Genomic DNA, 16,952 nt, shown 5'->3' on the forward strand with positions numbered 1-16,952 from the left:
ACTGTTATATATTTAATTTTTTTTTATGTGTAAAGCTTTCACAAATATATCTATCACTAAATATCATGCCTGTCCTGATTTCATTCCGCAGAATAAAGCCCTAAAATGGAATGGTTGTGCAAAAGATTTTGTTCAGAGGTTTGATATGTATGGCCTGCCAAATTATCACTTAGGAAAGTTGCAAACACAGGAGTTTTGCACAGCAGAGGGCCCTCTCAGAGACTCTGCTGCTGTGTTCTTTCTGGAACAAACCAACCAACAAATACCTGTCAAAGCTTAATCCTTTGTCCTGGGTTAGGAGCTGACAGCAGAAAGGAAAAATTGGTCTGGTTCTCTTTCCTCCTTGATCTACAAGAGAGAAAACCTTAGACCCAAAGAAGAACCAACTCAAACGAACATTTCTTAGCCTCTTCGCTCTTCTCTCTTTTCTGAGGGGCTACTCTTTTTTAAAAGATTTTTTTTTTTAATTTATTTGACAGAGAGACAGTGAGAGAGGGAACACAAGCAGGGGGAGTGAGGGAGGGAGAAGCAGGCTGTGCACCAAGTAGAGAGCCCGATGTGGGGCTCGATCCAGGACCCTGAGATCATGACCCAAGCTGAAGGCAGATGCTTAACAACTGAGCCAAACAGGCACCCTGTCAGGGGCTGTTTTTGTGTTCACAAAAAGTTCTTGCTGAGGCTCTGGAAGCGTTGGGCAACCTGGGGCCTGAGTTCATGACCCTGAGCTCAAGACCCGAGCTGAAATCAAGGCAGTCACTTCACCTGCTGAGCCACCCAGGTGCCCTTGGAGGTTTTAAATACCACCAACTTCTAGGCTTTTTGTTTTGTTTTGTTTTAGGGGACATTCACATAATACAATTAGTCATCTGAGAGTGTCTATTAAGTGGCATTTAGTGTATTCTCAATGTTATGAAACCACTACCTCGCCCTAATGTCAAAACTTTTTCAGTTCCCTCGAAAAACCCCCGTCCCCAGTTGATCTCGCCTCATTCCTCTCTCCTACTACCCCCTTGATAATCATTAATCTGCTTTCTATCTCTATGGATTTGCTTATCCAGATAAGTCATATAAAAAGGATCATAGAGGGGCGACTGCGTGGCTCTGTTGGTTAAGTGTCTGACTCTTGATCTCAGCTCAGGTCTTGGTTGATCACAGGGTCATGAGTTCAAGCCCTGCCCTGGGCTCCATGCTGGTGTGACACTTGGAAAAAAAAAAAAAAAGGATCATACAATAAATGGCCGATTGCGTCTAACTTCTTCCATTTAACACGTTTTTAAGATTCCCCCAAGTTGTGGCATGTATCCTATTTTATTCGTTTTTATGTGACATAATATTCCATTGTATGTGTGGACCACAGTTTGCTTATCCACTCATCAACTGATGACATTCGGGTTGTTTCCACCTTTCAACTATTATGAATAATGCCGCTATAAACATTCGTGTCCAAGTCTTTGTGTAGCATGTTTTCATCTCTCTTGGGCATATACTGAATAGTGGAATTGCTGGATCATATGGTAATTCAATGTTTAACTTTTTGGAGACCTGCCAAATGATTTTCCATAGCATCTGCACCATTTTTACAATTCCGGTGTACAAGGGTTTCACTTGCTCCACATCCTCACCAAAAACTCGTTTTTGTTTGTTTGTTTGTTTGTTTGTTTGGATTAAGGCCATCCTAGTGAGTGTGAAGTGGTATCTTATTTTGGCATTGATTAGTATTTCCTTAATGACCAATGGTGCTGAATGTCTTTTCATGTGCTTTTTGGCCCTTTGTATGTCTTCTTTGGAGAAATGTCAAGTCCTTTGATCATTTTAAAATCGCTGTCTTCTTACTGTTGAGTTTTTTAAGACTTTTTTTGTATATTCTGGATATCAAATTCTCATCATATGATCTGCAAATATTTTCTCCCATTCTGTTTATTTTCTTTTCACATTCTTGATAATATCTGTTGATGTGCAAATATTTTAAATTTTTATGAAGTCCTATTCACCTTTTTTTTCTTTTATTGCTCATGCTTTTAGTGTCAAATTAAATAATCCATCACCAAATCCAAGGTCATGAAGATTTGCCTCTATGTTTTGTTCTAAGACTTTTATAATTTTAGCTCTTATATTTAGGTTGTTGACCCATTTTAAGTTAATTTCTGTATAGGAAGTGAAATAGGAGTCCCACTTCATTTTTTAGGACTTGGTTTTCTAGTTGTTCCAGCATCATTTGTTGAGGAAACTTTTTTTCTCTCTACTGAATGGTTTTGGCAAGCTTTACAAAAATCCATTCACCATAGATGTGGACTGTCAGTTCTTGTCCATTGGTGTATATGTGTATTCTTGCGCTACTACCACACTGTTTTGATTATTGTAGCTTTGTAGTACGTTTTAAAATTAGGAAGTGTAAATCTTCCAACTTTGTTTTTCTTTCTCAATATTTTATTGGCTAGTCAGTGCCTTTTGCGGTTCCATGTGAATTTTAGGATTGATTTTTTTTTAAAATATTTTATTTATTTATTTGTCAGAGACAGAGAGAGAGCACAACTGCGGGGGGGTGGGGGGAGCAGCAGGCAGAGGGAGAGGCAAGCTGAGGGAGAATCAGGCTCCCTGCTGACCAAGATGTGGGACTGGATCCCAGGACCCTGGGATCATGACCTGAGCCGAAGGCAGATGCTTAACTGACTGAGCCACTCAGGTGACCCAGGATTGATTTTTCCATTTCTACAGAAAGGGTCATTGGCATTTTGGTGAGGATTGAATTGCATCTGTAGACTTTGGGGAGTACGCCATCTTAACAATATTAAGTCTCCCTATCCATGAACATGGGCTATCTTTCCATTTTATTTAGTTCTTTAATTTCTTCCAGCAATGTTTTATAGTTTTCAGTGTACAAGTGTTTCATCTCCTTGGCTAAATTTATTCTTACATATTTTATTCTTTTGGATGCTCTGTATTAGTCTTCTCTGGCTGCTATAACAAAATATGACAGATAATAATAAGACACCAAAACGTGAGTGTCTTAAACAATATAAATTTATTTTCTCACAGTTCTGGAGGCTGGAAGTCTGAGATCAGGGTGCCAGCATCATTGGTTTCTGGTGACAGCTCTCTTTCTGGCTTGTAGACAGCCACCTTTTCCCTGTGTCCTCACATAGCCTTTCTTGGTGTCTACGTGCAGAGAGAGAGAGAGAGAGAGAGAGAGAATGCTCTCTGACGTCTCTTCTTATGATGTCTCTTCTAATCCTATTGGATCAGGGACTCACTCTTATTTAATCTTAATTACTTGTTTAATCTTACTTCCTTAGAGACCCCATCTCTAAATTCAGCCACACTGCGGGGTGGGAGCTAGGTCTTCACCATATAAACTCCCCCAAACATAAATGTTCAGTCCAGAACAGACCCAATTCTAAAGGGAATCATTTTCTTAATTTCCTTTTCAGATTACTCTTCCAGGCTTTTACGGCTAGTGACCACTCCTTCGGAGCCACTGTTATCAGTTTCCTGTGAATCTCCTTCCCCACCTCCTTTCTGTCTGTCTTTGTTTCTGTCTGCAGCCTGCATTGTCTGCAACTTTTCTCCACCTGATTCACTAACAACTATTAAATATTAAGTGTCTAAAATGGGTCTAGTGATATGTCAGACAGTACGGGAAGCAATAACAAAGTATGACATGGTTCCTACCCTTGAAGATTTTCAATCTAGTTGAGGAGACAAGATGTAACTAGGGAGCAGTTTATAAGCAACTCCAGTGTGTGGCTCATGCACTAAGATGTAAACTCTCTAAGGGGAGATGGCCTGCTGTGCTCACAGTTGTATCCTCAGCGCCGAAACCAGTGTAGGAGGAACAGGAAATGAGGTCAGTAAATGAATGTTGAGTGAATTCATCGCTCTCCCCCTTCAGAATCTCACTTGGTGGAAGCTACCCCTCCCATTCATCCTGGAAGATGATCCCTAGGGGACTGTGTTCTGCAAAGTGGCACTTGGACAGGATCTATCTGAGAACCTTGGGGCTTTATAACTGGCTCAGGTTACAGCCTAATGGTAGGTTCACAGTTAGCGCACACTCTTTGAGCAAGTATTCTTGTGTCTTTCTAAAATAAGTTCTTACAGAAATAGATCCTAGTTAAGTTCCACTGAGTAAACTGAGAAGAGGAATATGAAGGAAGAGGGAAGAAAGCATAGCCTGTGGAAAGGGGAGATGTCTCAGAAATCTGCAAACTCAAAGCCAGGAAGAGGTGCTGGAGGCTTTGGATTCCAGAGAAGAAGCCAGTCCCCAAGTAAATGGTTATAGCTCTAATCTTTTAAAACATGACCCCCTCCATTCCAAGATCATGGTAGAAAATCTGAAAAACAAATTACAGTATAAAGAAGGAAGTAACCTATCTATAAACCATGACTCAGAGATAACCACTATTTGCATTTTTATACAACTGTTGCATGTGATTGAATTTGAACTTACCACAAGGAAAAGAAACTGAACTCCAGATAAGTATTTTTTTTCAAAATGAGGTTTTGTTTCTTAAAAAGAGTCCTCTAAAATTAAAGAATTAGAAATTAAAAATTTAAAAAATTTAAAATTTTAAATGTAAAATTAAAATTTAAAAATTTTAAGAATTAAAAATAAAAGGTTGGGGTTACAAAACAACAACAAATAAACAAACCAACAACAACAATGATAAAAAGTTGGGGGTTATTGTGGAGGTTCTCAACCTGCATGATTTTGCCTCTCTGGGGACATTTTGGCCATGTCTGGAAATGTTTTTGATTGTCACAACTTGGAGGGCAGAGAGATGCTCATGGGTAAAGGCCAAGGATACTGCTAAACATCGTACAATACACAGGACAATCCTAACTCAACCAAGAATCATTCAGCCCCAAATGTCAGTAGTTCAGTGAGGACCCCTGATTTATTGTGTAGTTATGTTGGTTTTAAATAGTACCTATCTTTAAAGGCTCTAAGTTTGTTTCTGGTTAGTAAGTCACAGTCACTTTTCTCAGGGGTCAGTTTTCTCAAGTGGTGGAGAGCATGACCTCTATCTAGGTGGTCTGAGTTTGAATTCTGACTCTTCTACTTCCCAGTAATGTGACCTTGGGCAACCTCCTTAGGCCTAAGTTCCCTCATCTACAAAACTGTGGTAATGTTACACCCCTCTCCTACAGCTGTAGTGAAGACGGAATTTTTTTTTTAAGATTTTATTTATTTAGGGGCGCCTGGGTGGCTCAGAGGTTAAAGCCTCTGCCTTCGGCTCAGGTCATGATCCCAGGGTCCTGGGATCGAGCCCCGCATCGGGCTCTCTGCTCCGTGGGGAGCCTGCTTCCCTTCCTCTCTCTCTCTGCCTGCCTTCCTGCCTACTTGTGATCTCTCCCTCTGTCAAATAAATAAATAAAATCTTTAAAAAAAAAAAAGATTTTATTTATTTATTTGACAGAGAGATACACAGAGATAGAGGGAACACAAGCAGGGGGAGGGGGAGAGGAAGAGGCAAGCTTCCCGCTGAGCAGGGAGCCTGATGCAGGGCTCTATCCCAGGATCCTGGGATCAATTCCTGAGTCTAAGGCAGACGCTTAATGACTGAGCCACCCAGGCGCCCAGGACTGAATTTCTAAAATAAGTCAAGTGCTTGGAACAGTGTCTGGTTTATGCTAAGCTCCATGGAAATATTTATTATGATTATCTTTATTATTATGTCATTAGTATCTTAAATAAACCAACTGGAAATGAATTAAAATTTATATTTAGGATAATTCTCCTAAGGAATTCAGTACAGAAAAACAGACATATAAGGACTTACAACTTTTCTTCTAATTTTTAGAGACAGAGAGAGGGGTGAGTGTGCAGAGGGAGAAAAGAGAAAGAATCCTAAGCAGGATCCACACCCATTGCAGAGCCCAGCTTGGGCCTTGATCCCACAACCCTGAGATTATGACCTGAGCCGAAATCAAGAGTTGGAACTTAACCAACTGGGCCACCCAGGTGCCCCCATAAAAGTACCACTTTAAAAAAATGGAACCTTTATAAGAAATAAACCAAGTGAACAAAGCTAGGGCCCACTTATAAATCTAAGGAGTATATACATGAATCGAGAGGTTTAGCAAATCTTTCCTGCTTTCTGGAATTACCTGATGAACAGCAGGTGACTTATTATTTCACAAAACACTTTCTTTTTTCCCCTTTAGATTAAAAAAAATTTTGAATTCATTCTCGTAGTTCAAAACCCAAAACAATATGACAAGATATACTTCGTGTAGTCTTGCCTCCCACTGCCGTCCCCTCCACCAACCCATAGCTAATCACTTTCGTTAGTTTCTTTATAAAAGCGAATGTAAATGCTGTGTATTCTTATTTGGCCCGCCTTTCTTAGACAGAAGATAACATACTTTTCCATTTAACAGCCTGGGGTTATCTATCAGTCTTCCCACATTATAGTCCATCTTTCCTTATTACTGCACAAGAAGCTGCTCATCCTCTTTTAAGGTGATATAGTATTCCGTTATGTAGACATCCCATACTTTGTTTATAAATGTATTTGTAATTTTTATAAATAGTAGCATATTGTCCTCAATGTAGGTTTGTGTCATTTTAGACTCCCACCAGCAATGTATGGATATGCCTGTTTTTCTCCAAGAATCACTGTAGTTTCCAGACAGCCATCTGTTCCAAACCAGACCAGCAGGCATTACTGGGACGTAGAAGTGGGAAACAAAACTAAAAAGGTGTTGGGGGTTTGTCAAGGTTGTTTTCCTAGGAACTGACAGAATCAGCTGTTAGTTCAGGGTGGATTCTGGGTAACTGAATAATATATTGAAGGCAATCGAGTCACATGGGTCCTGGGAGAATCTGGTCTTCAATGTCAATAGTAGAACCCAGGAAGATGGCTATTTTTCTGGACCACGAATTGGGTGAAGTTTCCTTCTATAATTTGAATGAAAGATCACCTCTCTATAATTTTAACACATCTTTTACAGAAATGCTTTGGTCTAATTTTTGTACTAGGGAGATTCTGATCCCCTTAACATCTTTTCAGTAACAGATTATGAAAGATGAAGTACCTGGGAAAACACTATGTTTCATATCCAAGTCTGTAAGTGTAACTTTGCCAGTAAATTTAGCTTCAGTATTTGTGGATTCTTCTTAAGTTTTACCCCCTAAACCCAAAATATATTTATTTCCCCCCTCATTTTCAGTGACTATAAAAACATTATACTCATGTCAATTTCATAGGTGCTATGAGTATCAATTGTCAAGTGCTTTAGAAATTCTAAGATAATATATTTGAAAATTATGTTACTTAACACAGCTAATAATTTTTTTTATTTAAAAAAAATTCAGGGGCGCCTGTGTGGCTCAGTTGGTTAAGCAGCTGCCCTCAGCTCGGGTCATGATCCCAGCGTCCTGGGATCGAGTCCCACATTAGGCTCCTTGCTTGGCAGGGAGCCTGCTTCTCCCTCTGCCTCTGTCTGCCACTCTGTATGCCTGTGCTCGCTCTAGCTCCTCTCTCTCTGACAAATAAATAAATAAAATCTTAAAAAAAAAAAATTCATGGGGCGACTGGGTGGCTCAGTCATTGAGCGTCTGCCTTCAGCTCAGGTCATGATTCCAGGGTCCTGTTATCTAGCCCTGCTTTGGGCTCTCTGCTTGGCAGGAAACCTGCTTCTCCCTCTCTCACTCCCCTTATTTGTGTTTCCTCTCTCACTGTGTCTCTCTCTGTTAAATAAATAAATAAAAATAAAAATCTCTTTAAAAAATTTTAAAAACTAGAAAAAAAAAAGAAAGAAAGAAATAAAAATAAAAACAATTCATACCAGAGTGCCTGGGTGGCATAGTTGGCTAAGCATATGAATCTTGGTTTTGGCTCAGGTCATGATCTCGGGGTGCTGGGATCGAGCCTCCTCATCGAGCTCTGAGCCCAGCATGGAGTCTGCCTGAGATTCTCTCTCTCTCACGCTCTCCATCGGCCCCTCCCACTTGTATTGTCCCTCTCTTTCTCTAAATAAATAAATAAATACTTTAAAAATAAATAAAAATAAATTTAAAAATTCATACTACATAGTGTACTTCCTATTTGAATCTTGGTTTTCTCGTTCAGCTTCTTGTTTTTCCTGGAGTTTCTATTGTGTTTTTTTTTTTCTTACTGATTATATGAGATATTTATCTTTATCTCATTGACAGCAAGCTGCATTCTATTTAAATGCTTAGGCATTCTACTATACCTCACTAAGGGGTTCAATTTTTCTAAAACCTCAGACCCCAAATATCTGTACCTCAAAACAGACCCCAGTTTGCCACACATCCCAGTTTTCTAAAATTTCATTTCTCCAAGGACTTCGACTGCCCCAGTTCCGCCAGCTACTCATTGCTCTCAGTATTCTAACTCCTGCGTACCCATGTTTTTCAGTGTTCTTTGAGAACCACAGGCCATCCTAGTGTCTGCCTCCTAGACAATGCGCTTTTGCCCAGCCCACTTACCCTGGTGTGACTATCAGATGCTCCCTGATCCCATCTCCTCTCTAGTAAATGCCTGCCTGGATAGGCCATGGTTATTCAGCTTTGGTTGAACCCCACAGGTGCTGAACAAGGCCAAGTATGGTCCAATGTGGGTAACCCGCGTAGGGCCTCAGACCCATGTGAACCTGGCCAGTGCCCCCCTCCTGGAGCGAGTGATGCGGCAAGAGGGCAAGTACCCAGTCCGGAACGACATGAAACTGTGGAAGGAGCACCGGGACCAGCAGGGCCTGGCCTATGGGCCCTTCACCACGTGAGCTGGGGCCTGAAGGGACTGCTACAAGGCCTCAGAGGGCCAGGCCCAAGGACAGTGGTATTGGGAAGCCAGTGGATAACGGGCAGAGTGGGCTCTCCCTGCATCTTCTGAGCCTGATACTCAGTCTAAAAAGTTGTGGTTGGGATGGCTGAAGCCCAGGGACCGACCATTCATTATCTTTTCCACTAGTATATTGTATAACATTGGACAAAGGAATAATTTCACCTTTCTTGGCCTTATGTTTCTCTTATGTAAAATGGGAAGTTTGGAGTGGAATATCTCCAAGCTATCTCTAGGACATCTCAAGCTCCGTTATTCCACATTATGGTTGAAAATATACCAACTTCAATCATAATAGGACATATCTGTGTATAGTTGAAAAAAACACCATCACCATACTAGTTAGAAAGGCTGAATTTAACTTTAAAAATATTTCCCAAATTATGTACTACAGGTTTGTTGTTGGATATAACTTTCACAGATGCTGTCCATACACAGAGACAGATGTAAGTTTCGGCCTTGAAGTTACACCCAGAAGAGTTAAGGTTATTTTGGCAGTGACAAATTCAAGGATGAGCTGAATATGCCATATACGCATATGCCAATTGAGATAAACCATTGAGAATCATTGGTGATGAACCATTCCCAGTGCCACAGGTTGTAACTGGGTATATACAGGGCTTTTTAGAAATTGTTTTTTATTTTAATTCCAGTATAGTTAACATCCAGGGTTCTATTCGTTTCAGATGTACCCTATAATGATTGAACAATTCTGATTCTACTCAGTGCTCATCATCATAAGTGTACTCTTTAATCCCCATCACTTCTTTCACCCTAGTGCAGGTTTCTTTTTGCTGTAATATGTAAACAGAGCTTCAGAAATAATGAAAGACTTTTATTTCCCCTAGTTGCTTGACATCTCATACTTTCGTCATTTCTTAAGGGATTAAAGTCGGTCCTGGCCGTGGTTGCAGTAGCCGCACCAGTGATAATAGCCAAGCAGGTGTTTAGAACATGCCTGGTATCAGGCTACTTTCTTTACATGTATTATTTCATTTTATTCTCACCAGCCCAAGATAGTGTGATTATCTCCATTTACAGATGGAGAAACTGAAGCCTAGAGAGGTTTTTGCATCACTTGCCACTAGGAAGTGGTGGAATCGATCTCTTTGATTCTGGAATTTAAGAACTTAATGCCTTGATACTTTTGGAAAGGAAGCAAACCAGTTGGTGGGTGCATTTCATCTGTCTTTGATGCCTGGATGTTCATTCTCCCATCGCATGTTTGTTTCTTTTTTGCGGTTCCTTCACAGGTGGACAGTTTCAGAACTGCAACCGTTCACGAACCCTTTATTCAAAGTTATGGAAAGAGAATCGAATGTCTGTCCTTCCAGAGCTCTTTAACTTGATGTCCGGCCTTGAGGGAAGGACTTGGGTTGTAGGTTTTCACCAGGTCAAGTCTTCACTAGAGTTGATGGCTCAGGATTTAGAATTGGAGCTGGACATTATGCATACCCCTATTTATCTATTTATAGTGTTTCACTCTACAGCCAGTTTCCTAATTATATTATACCATTTATATGTATTTTAAAGTTATTTTGCTAACCAATGAGAAGTTCTTCTTGTTTTAAACTGTATATATGTGTGTATGTATATGTGTACAGATAGATAGATAGATACACATTTTTTAAAAGTCTCATTTTATGAAACATTGTTCTCCCGGGAAATATTTTAACAACCACTGAAATGTTCTCATTTAAATTCTGCAAATCTGATTGCTACTATTGGGAGAATTATTTTACTCTTGGAGAAGCACGCACACCCTGAAGTTCCAGTAAATGAGTCTATTCTGGTTTTCATTTCTTTTTCAGCAGCATTTCAGTTGACCTTTCTGCAGCTTTTCCCAACATAATAAAGAAAGCTCCTGGGGTTTGAGGTTCATTTAAATAAATAGTTTTCCAAATTAGAAAAAAACACAATTCTTGCTTTAAGCCTTTTTAAATATCTTTCTTTTCTTTTTTTAAAAAGATTTTATTTATTTATTCAACAGAAAGAAAGAGGGAGAGAGAGCAGAAGCACGGGGAACAGCAGGCAGAGGAGAAGGAGGCTCCCCGCTGAGCAGAGAGCCCGATGTGGGGCTTGAACCCAGGACACTGGGATCATGACCTGAGCTGAAGGCAGATGCTTAACCCACTGAGCCACCCAGATGCCCCTAATATCTCTCTTTTTAAAATACCTTATTGGTTTTTTACAATTCAAAAGTAGTGCTTAGTGTAAAAAGTCCAATAATAAAACATTGTCTTCCTACTGCCCACTCCCATCCCATCCTTCTAAGTAATCCTGACAGTTTGGTGGGCATTCTCCCCTACTTTATGTGGAAACATGCGAATATACATATGGATCTATAGGGTTTCTTTTCTTCCTCCTGAAATTGGGCCATATTGTACTTACCACTCTGCATCGAGCTTTTAAAAAATTGACACATGCCCAGCTTGCTTAGGAAAGGTAGTAGGTTTGGGGGACAGCTATGGGTGGGGACAGCCCCTAGACCTGAAGCCCCCCTGTGGGAGGCAGGTTTCCACCCTGATGAGCATCCCTGTCTAATCCGGGTGGGGACCCAACCCCCTACTGGATGACTGTAGCAAAAAGACCTGGGGCATCTCCTAGGTGGGTCTCTTTGTCCCTTTGGCTCACTGAGCCAAGCAGAGCGTGAAGGTCCAGAATCTGAGCTTCCCAAAACCCTAATTTGCTCCTCCTTTATTCCTAATCCTCCATGCAGAAGGACTGGAACCATTGCACTTCTTCCTTAATTTCACATACAGAAGATTCTGGAATTATGTCATCCTAAGATAATCACAGTCAACATTCATTAAGCATTCACCATGTGCCAGGCTCTGATTGAAGCCCTGTAATTGTCCTAACAATCCTACTAAGATAGGCACGTTTATTATTCCCATTTTACTGAAGGGGAAATAGGCACAGAAGTCACCTGCCTAAGGTCACTCAGCCAGTAGTCATCAGACCTGTAATCATCATTTGGCCCCGGGTAGTCTGACGCCAGATGCCCACCTTGACTACTTCCTTGATGCTGTAGTGAGACTCCGAAGTTTTGTGATTTGAAGATTCTGGTCTTTGAAGTTCAGTGATTCTATAATTCTAAGTTGAGGAGCCAGAGGTTTTCCCAGACTCTGTTGGGGTCACAGGGCAGGGGGGAGACGCCCCTGAATCCAGCCTCCATCAGCTACTCACAAGTGTGTGCTTCCTCCATTCCCCACAGGGAAGGGCAGCACTGGTACCAGCTTCGCCAGGCTCTGAACCAGCGGATGCTGAAGCCCAGTGAGGCTGCACTCTATGCTGGTGTCATGAATGAGGTGATTGACGACTTCATGGTCCACCTGAACCGGCTGTTGGCAGAGAGCGCCTCAGGCGACCAGGTGTCTGACATGGCTCACCATTTCTACTACTTTGCTTTGGAAGGTACCCATGTTGGGAGAGGGTCCTTGGGAGGAGGAGGAGGTAGGGGTCAGGGGTGGTGCCGCCGGCTAGCGGTCGCCATGACCCCGCCTCCCTTCACGTCCTTTGTGCACCACCAGCTATTTGCTACATCCTGTTTGAGAAACGTATTGGCTGCCTGGAGCGCCCCATCCCCCAGGACACGGTGGCCTTCGTCAGATCTGTCGGGCTCATGTTCCAGAACTCAGTCTATGTCACCTTCCTCCCCAAGTGGACCCGTTCCCTGCTCCCTTTCTGGAAGCGCTATCTGGATGGCTGGAACACCATCTTCTCTTTTGGTAAGAAGGCCTGGGAAGGAAGTGGCAGGTGTAGGGGTGAGGGGGAGGGGAGTGGGTTCCAAGGTCTGTGCCAGGACGTTCTGCCTCCTGCTACCAGCTGTCAGAGTGGCTCTTGGTCCTTGGAGATCATGACTTTTGACCTTGACTGCTTTTGTTCTCCATTTTCCCTGCAGGGAAGAAGCTGATTGATGAGAAACTCAAGGAGATAGAGACCCAGCTGCAGACAAGGGGGCCAGATGAGGTCCAGATATCTGGGTACCTGCACTTCCTGCTGACCAGAGGACAGCTCAGTACTCATGACGCCATGGGCAGCCTACCTGAGCTGCTCCTGGCTGGCGTAGACACGGTGCGTGAGGGGGGCCAGCGAGGAGACCAGGGGCTCCCAGCTCCTATCCTGAACCAATTCCCCATTACCCTCACCTGAGCCTGAACTTCGTCCCTCCAGGTACCTGCTTCTCTTTCTGTATGCTAGATGTAGAGCTAGATGGAAAACGGGGGAGGTCATTCAACCTGGCGGAGGTGGGCAAGGAATGGTCCTTTTGTAAGAGGGACCCCATCACCTCCTGGAGCCTCTCTTGGCCACCTAGAAGTTTCGTCTCACATCTATTTAAGGTGTAACTTAAGTGGAGAGCTCGACCACAAGCATCTTCTTAGTTGGTCTCTGCTTTCCTTTTGTCGCATGGGGTCGCTGTCTGTTCCAAACTCCTTGTTAGAGCTCGATTCTCTGTCTCATGGGTCCTCACGTGCTGTGGAGTCACGCTCAGCAGGGAGCGTCCTCATGAGCCCCTGTGTCTATTTCCACCATGCTTCTGGCAAATTCATTTTACGGTGCATGCCCACTCAGCCTCCTACTACCCTCCTCTCTAGCCTTTTGCCTAGAAATCCCTCCTCACTTCCTCTCTCCCTCTGCCTTCCAGACATCCAACACGATGACATGGGCCCTGTACCATCTTTCAAAGAACCCAGAGATCCAGGCCGCATTGCATAAGGAAGTGGTGGGCGTGGTGCCAGCCGGACAGGTGCCCCAGCCCAAGGACTTTGCCCACATGCCCCTGCTCAAAGCTGTGCTTAAGGAGACCCTGCGGTAGGTGGTGGTTCCTGGGAGTGTGGGGTCTGTGTGAAGGAGGACTCAGGGACAGGAGTCGGGAACGGGGGCTGGGGGTTGGAACTAGGGCCAGGGGCGAGGTGAAAAGAAGGACTTGGGGGACCAGAGGCAAACGTGCACCTTTTTTCCCTGCAGCCTCTACCCTGTGGTCCCCATGAACTCCCGGGTCATCACAGAAAAGGAAATTGAAGTCAATGGCTTCCTCTTCCCCAAGAATGTGAGTGGAGCTGAAGAGCTGGGATTCCCAGGGCCGCCCTGGAGTCCTAAGCTGACGTGCTGCCCCTTCTTGCCCTGCAGACCCAGTTTGTGTTCTGTCACTACGTGGTGTCCCGGGACCCTGACATCTTCCCTGAGCCGGAGAGCTTCCAGCCTTACCGCTGGCTGAGGAAGAACCAGCCTGCTGCCCTTGGAGTCGAACATCCGTTTGGCTCTGTGCCCTTTGGCTATGGGGTCCGGGCCTGCCTGGGCCGCAGGATTGCAGAGCTGGAGATGCAGCTGCTGCTGTCAAGGGTGAGTGGGGAGAGGCTGGAAGGCCATGTGGGGCCAGGGAGTGCTGGTGGAGACCAGGGCGGGGAGTGGAAGGTTGGCACAGGGAGGGAGCAGGGGAGGGAGGGGAGGGGCTGGAGATCGCAGATTCTAATGCCCAGGCATGTTCCCTCCCAGCTGATCCAGAAGTACGAGGTGGTCCTGGCCCCCGAGACAGGGGAGGTGAGGAGCATGGCGCGCATTGTCCTGGTTCCCAATAAGAAGGTGAGCCTGCACTTCCGGCAGAGACAGTGCTGAGCTGGGCCCGTGCCTCCTGGGAGCAGTCCCCTTCTCGCTCCCTGGTGCACTTATTCCTAGACATAGCTGTGTCTCAGACCAGAAGGTGGAGAAGGTGGAGAAGGTGGCTGCCAGGCACCTGAGGTCGAAGGAACTCAGTGTACTTTCTGTAGGACCCTGAGCTTTTGCCACTTTTATCATTCTGAATGTCTGTCTTCTCCAATAAAGAGCCACTCCTGTGTCACATTGCTCTCCTTGGAGAAAATATAGAATAAAGGGACTTTTATTGGTAATTGGAGACCTTTGTCATTCTTTTTGATGACCCAGTGTCTGAGCCCCTTGCTGTGTTGGGGGAACAGCCTCTCCCCACTTAGGGATCTTGCGGGAGGCAGAGCCCTCTCCCTCTGCAGACAGTGAGAACACCGGTGCTTTCCTGGACCTTGTGGAGAGGGCTTTGCTTCACCTGGTACTGGCTGAAGCCCAGCCTGAGAGGGACTTGCAGAGCGGTCCTCCGGGCCTCAAGAGGGGCACCCTCTTTTTAATAGAAAGTGCTTGGACCTAGGCATCGAAGTGTTGCAGAAATGGATGGAGGCATTCTGGGCTGGGTCTCCAGGGATGGCTCCCCAGGGGGCTCCGATCAGCCTGGGAAGCACCCAGTTGGCCTCCCTCAGGAGCATGAGTGTGGGGACACTCTCGCCACAGCTGCTGGTCCCAGCGCCTCTCCATATCTCTGGGCAGTGCTGCCTGTGGGGGAGAAAACGTCCTCCCTGTCCCCACTCCTGGCCTGTGACTCCCCTCCCCAACGGCGATGGTGACAGCGACAGAGGGAGGAACAGGAGCAGCAGAAGCATGGCCTCTGTCCTGCGCCCACCTTCCACCCATCTCCCATGCAACCCAGAGCTGGAAGCCGGGGGCGCCTTGGAACCTGAGCTGCAAGGCAGTATGGGGATTGTAGTTTTTAGCTCTCCAACCTCTTCAATACTGGAAGCCGACCAGAAGGAAAGTGGGCTGATGCAGACAGAGTGTACCCCAGGTTTGAGGAGGGCAAGGAGTCCTGGCCCCAGGGGTAAATTTCTTCTGGGTCATAGAAAACTAAAGTCGAATTTCTTATGTTGGTGAGATTAAAAATTGCACATATATATATATATATATACACACACATATATGTTACTATATGTTATTGTCCTTATTAAAATCCTTCAGTGGCTTCTCTCAGCCCTGAAGCAAAGTCCTAAGTCCTTACTCCGGCTCAGAAAACTCTAACACCCTGCCCTCCACCCCTACACCCTGCCCAGACACCCCTTCCACAGCCTAACCCCAATTCCTTGTATTGCCCTGAGCACATTCGCTCTTTCTGGCCTCAATACTTGGTTCTTCATGTCCCCTCTCCTTGGAACACTCTCTTCACCGGTGATGCCATCCCAGAGAACGGGCTCTTCCTTAGGGCTCAAATGTCACTGCCTTTGAATAAGCCTCCCCTGACCTCGCTGGGGGAGCAAAAGCACTTCCTTTGAGCTCCCCGCCTCCCCCCGCAAATGTTACAGAATAGAGCACTTAGCCTGTTCACCTTGTCGGCAACCCAACTGTCTCCCCAGCCACCTGTGTACCCCCTGGAGGGCACAAACCACACTCCTTTTGGTTTGGATCCCAGTGGCCAACTCTGTCTGGCATCTGGGAGGCAGTTAATCAACGTTTGTCGGATGAGAAGAGCCTGGAAGAGTAGGCAGGGGAAGGAAGAAGAAAGGACGATGCAGAGCTTTTCCTACTGACTATGGGGAAGAAATCACGAGAGAATTGGGAGGAATTCCTGATGATAAGGGCATAGCTCTTGACCCCCCCTACCTGTGCAGGGATTCATCTGGGAGAGCGCCTTATACATGCAGAGCGTGGGGGCCGGGCTCAGAGAGGGGCAGGGATTTCTACCAACCAGAGCCACTTCTGCCTTTCCGGTGGGCTGTTCCTTTGGATCACCAGACCACCAGGGGTCTGCTGTCTCAGGGAGTGCCCACCTAAGTCACAGACTCAGGTCATGATCCCAGGATCCTGGAATGGAGCCCTGCATCAGGCTCCCTGCTCAGCAGGGAGCTTCTCCCCTGCCTGCTCCTCCCTCTACTTGTACTTGCCCTCTACCTCTCTGTGTGTGTCAAAGAAATAACTAAAATCTTAAAAAAAAAAAAAAAAAAAGAAAAGAAAAAGAAAAAAGAAAAGAAATCAGCTTTTCCTTTTGAAAAACATTTAGGCAGCACTCCCAGGAGTAAAAATAAATCGAGTACCTGATGTTTTCTGGCTGTCTACCGGCTCCTGATCTTAGATGTTTTAGCTCTGGATGCGGTTTGACTTGTTAATACTAGTTTGGTTCCAGCTCCTTATTTCTGATTCCAGTTTTAGGATGCATGTCAAATAAAAATTCTGACAACTGCCATCACAGGATGGGTATACAGGACATCGTACTGAATTCTTCTGTATTTGTGGATGTTTGGAAGGCCAGCAAGATTGCCAGCAAATTGTGTCTCTCCTACACTGTGTTCCTGCCCTTAGCCAGCTCTT

General features: G+C 44.7%; 1 protein-coding gene across 1 annotated transcript in view; it reads left to right on the plus strand.

Annotated features, from left to right (window-relative positions):
- Window positions 1–14,703, plus strand: part of LOC116867643 (sterol 26-hydroxylase, mitochondrial) — a 34,640-nt gene extending 19,937 nt beyond the window's left edge. The window contains exons 2-9 of the mRNA XM_032857224.1: window positions 8,554–8,744; window positions 12,025–12,224; window positions 12,341–12,538; window positions 12,712–12,884; window positions 13,456–13,622; window positions 13,779–13,860; window positions 13,941–14,153; window positions 14,307–14,703. Of these exons, the coding sequence (XP_032713115.1) occupies window positions 8,554–8,744; window positions 12,025–12,224; window positions 12,341–12,538; window positions 12,712–12,884; window positions 13,456–13,622; window positions 13,779–13,860; window positions 13,941–14,153; window positions 14,307–14,426 (1,344 nt within the window). The 3' untranslated portion in view covers window positions 14,427–14,703. The remainder of the gene's footprint in view (window positions 1–8,553; window positions 8,745–12,024; window positions 12,225–12,340; window positions 12,539–12,711; window positions 12,885–13,455; window positions 13,623–13,778; window positions 13,861–13,940; window positions 14,154–14,306) is intronic.
- The last annotated feature ends 2,249 nt before the right edge of the window (window positions 14,704–16,952 follow it).

Source organism: Lontra canadensis, unplaced genomic scaffold (assembly GCF_010015895.1).
Source record: "Lontra canadensis isolate GAN:19392208 unplaced genomic scaffold, GSC_riverotter_1.0 scaffold13, whole genome shotgun sequence".
Classification (NCBI taxonomy): domain Eukaryota; kingdom Metazoa; phylum Chordata; class Mammalia; order Carnivora; family Mustelidae; genus Lontra; species Lontra canadensis.